This window comes from Coregonus lavaretus, assembly GCF_964263955.1.
Source record: "Coregonus lavaretus genome assembly, contig: HAP1_SCAFFOLD_8379, whole genome shotgun sequence".
Classification (NCBI taxonomy): domain Eukaryota; kingdom Metazoa; phylum Chordata; class Actinopteri; order Salmoniformes; family Salmonidae; genus Coregonus; species Coregonus lavaretus.
The window spans coordinates 1-2,773 of NW_028158023.1; the positions used below are offsets into that span (position 1 = coordinate 1).

At 43.8% G+C, this 2,773-nt stretch overlaps 1 protein-coding gene across 1 annotated transcript; it reads left to right on the plus strand.

Annotated features, from left to right (window-relative positions):
* The first annotated feature begins 96 nt into the window (after window positions 1-96).
* Window positions 97-2,476, plus strand: LOC311124528 (transmembrane protein 131-like). Its single transcript, XM_084198656.1, has 2 exons — window positions 97-634; window positions 1,380-2,476. Exons 1-2 carry the CDS (start codon window positions 485-487, stop codon window positions 1,668-1,670), a joined length of 441 nt encoding a protein of 146 aa, XP_084054782.1. The 5' UTR covers window positions 97-484; the 3' UTR covers window positions 1,671-2,476.
* The last annotated feature ends 297 nt before the right edge of the window (window positions 2,477-2,773 follow it).

The window sequence follows — 2,773 nt, forward strand, 5'->3', positions numbered from 1 at the left end:
GCAAACATTTCTAAAAACATTGTCATTATGGGGTATTGTGTGTAGATGGGTGAGAAAGAAAATCTATTTAATCCATTTTGAATTCAGGCTGTAACACAACAAGATGTGGAATAAGTCTAGGGGTATGAATACTTTCTGAAGGCACTAAGTGCCTTTTGAACAGGGTATGGGAGAGTGTGTCAAGAACTGCAACGATGCTGCATTTTTCACGCTCAACCGTTTCCCGTGTGTATCAAGAATGGTCCACCACCCAAAGGACATCCAGCCAACTTGATACAACAGTGGGAAGCATCGGATTCAACATGGGCCAGTATCCCTGTGGAACGCTTTCGACCCCATGTAGTCCATGCCCCGACAAATTAAGACTATTCCGAGGGCAAAAGGGGATGCAACTCAATATTAGGAATGTGTTCCAAATGTTTTGTACACTCACTGTATATGGAAACCAGTTGACGTTTGACTGTGCTGTGTAGTGTTCAGTGGGATGACCTCGGGGAGGAGTGCTATGGAGCCACAGCAGAGTTGGCCTGAGTTCAGACATGCCACCCCGTCCGTCTGGCCAAGCGAGTCCCTGCAGCCTCTACAGCCCTGGTCGATCCAGCCCAGCTCCAGCTCCCCTGCCACCCCCACCACGGTGAGTCCTCTTTCACTGCTCCATTACTTCGTCTCTCCTGACACCTTACAGTATTCCCCATGTAGTGCACTACTTTTGACCAGAGCCACATAGATTGCACTACTTTTGCATCCCTATGTGGAATGCTGTAGGATGGCTGTCAAGAGAGACGCAGGCTATTTCACAGGTGAAACGGGGTGTGATGTGGGACGTATACATGGGCTCCAGAAATGTCTTCAGTGTTGGAGTCACGCTCTTCATTTTTAGTTAAAGGCCCAGTACAATCAAAAATGTGATTGTCCTGTATTTATTATATATATATATTTCCACACTGAGGTTGGAATAATACTGTGAAATTGTGAAAATGATGCTAATGCCCTTTTTTTTTGTCTAAGAGCTGTTTGAAAAGAATGCCTGACATTTCAGCCTGTTTTGGTAGGAGGGAGTTTTGGCCTTCCATGGTGACATCGCCATGCGGTAAATTAGTTAATAGACCAATAGGAAAGAGAGTTCCAAACCTCTCTGCCAATAACAGCTAATTTTAAGTTTTCCCCTCCCCACTCAGACCACTCTGACAGTTGCTAAGAAGATATTTTGTTTATTTTAGACTATTTTTAATTGAAAACAATCACTGTATGTTTAATTGTTACCCAGAAATTATTTGATATTGAGACAAAAATGGCTGCATTGGACCTTTTTAATGCCTGTTCCACAAAGTCCCTAACCATCAGCCTCTCTCTCTCTCCCTCTCTCTCTCTATATCCAGTCCATCCTGGGCAGCAGTAGCCTGTGGGGCTCCAGCCCTCCATTCAGCCCCTCCATCTGGTCCACCAGCGCCCCCTCTGACTCCCCCCTACACTCCTTCTCTCCTCCCTCTGCCTCCCCCCTGACCGATATGATGGGTAGCACAGACAGTGGAACCACGCTCCCGGCCCAAACAAAGCCCTCCCCCACGCAGCTGAGCCCCTCCTACAACCCCTGGAGCATGTGGAGGCCCACCTTCAGTAGACGAAGCTCGGAGCCCTGGCCCAACCAATCAGACAGCAGCACCGGCTGAAGGGGACGTCACCGCGGTCTCCTCCCACTGACAGACTGAGAAGAAGACGGATGCATTCTCCCCTGTTTTGAATTTCACCAAATTCCTATTATAATGTACACATTGGTTCTCTAAGCAAATTATGTCCTCGGAATTAGTTTCTATGACCACTTGGCCAAACTTATCAACAAAACAATATTAGAAGAAGAGTCACCATAATGTCCTTATCAGACTGACATAATGTGGTTAAATGCGGCTGCTTTTTTCAAATACATCCTCAGTAATGTTTTTGATAGCAGTGACGGACCTAAGTGCAATCAGGAAAAACCTGAGAAATAATATTCTGTTCATTATTTAGTACTACTGCTGTTTTGGTGTTACAGTAGAGTTACTTTTTGGAATCAAGCACATTGTTTAAGCCTTATCATTGCTCTATTAGAGAGATTATTATTTAAGGGTTAAAATCAGTTAAGACTGGCAGTAAAGGGATTTTTTTTGGGGGAAATAGTCATTTTCATGACTGCTGTATCAAGTCGATGCCAATGGCATCAGAAGACCATGACTGTCAGTTTCTATACCATCGCAAGCCTGAACACAATTTTATTTTGTCAAACAACTCAACATTCATGGTCAATATTGGCGAGAGATGCTTTTTAAGTTATTTTAATGACCACGCTAAGTTTTTAAAGTCAGTTAAAGGAGAGGGTTTTCAGTTACTTTTTAAACATTTTGAAAAATGTTGGTTGATACTAAGCTTCCCCTCGTTCTGACATGTTGGAAATGTGGGACATTTGTCACATCTTCCATATAAAACATATGAGACAGTTGTCATGGTGTAAAATGTGCTTTATTTGGTATTATGTATGCGTTTATTCCTTTTTAACTCCCATTGTCTAATCAATGCTACTTCTTGAGTCAATAGCTAAGGGTGGTAGGTAGCCTAGCGGTTAAGAGCGTTTGGCCAGTAACTGAAAGGTCGCTGGTTAGAATCCCGAAGCCGACTAGGTGGAAAATCTGTCCGTGCCCTTGAGGATGGCACTTAACCCAAATTGCTCCTGTAAGTCGCTCTGGATAAGAGTGTCTGCTAAATGACTAAAATGTACATGTGTAACCTCCATTCCTCT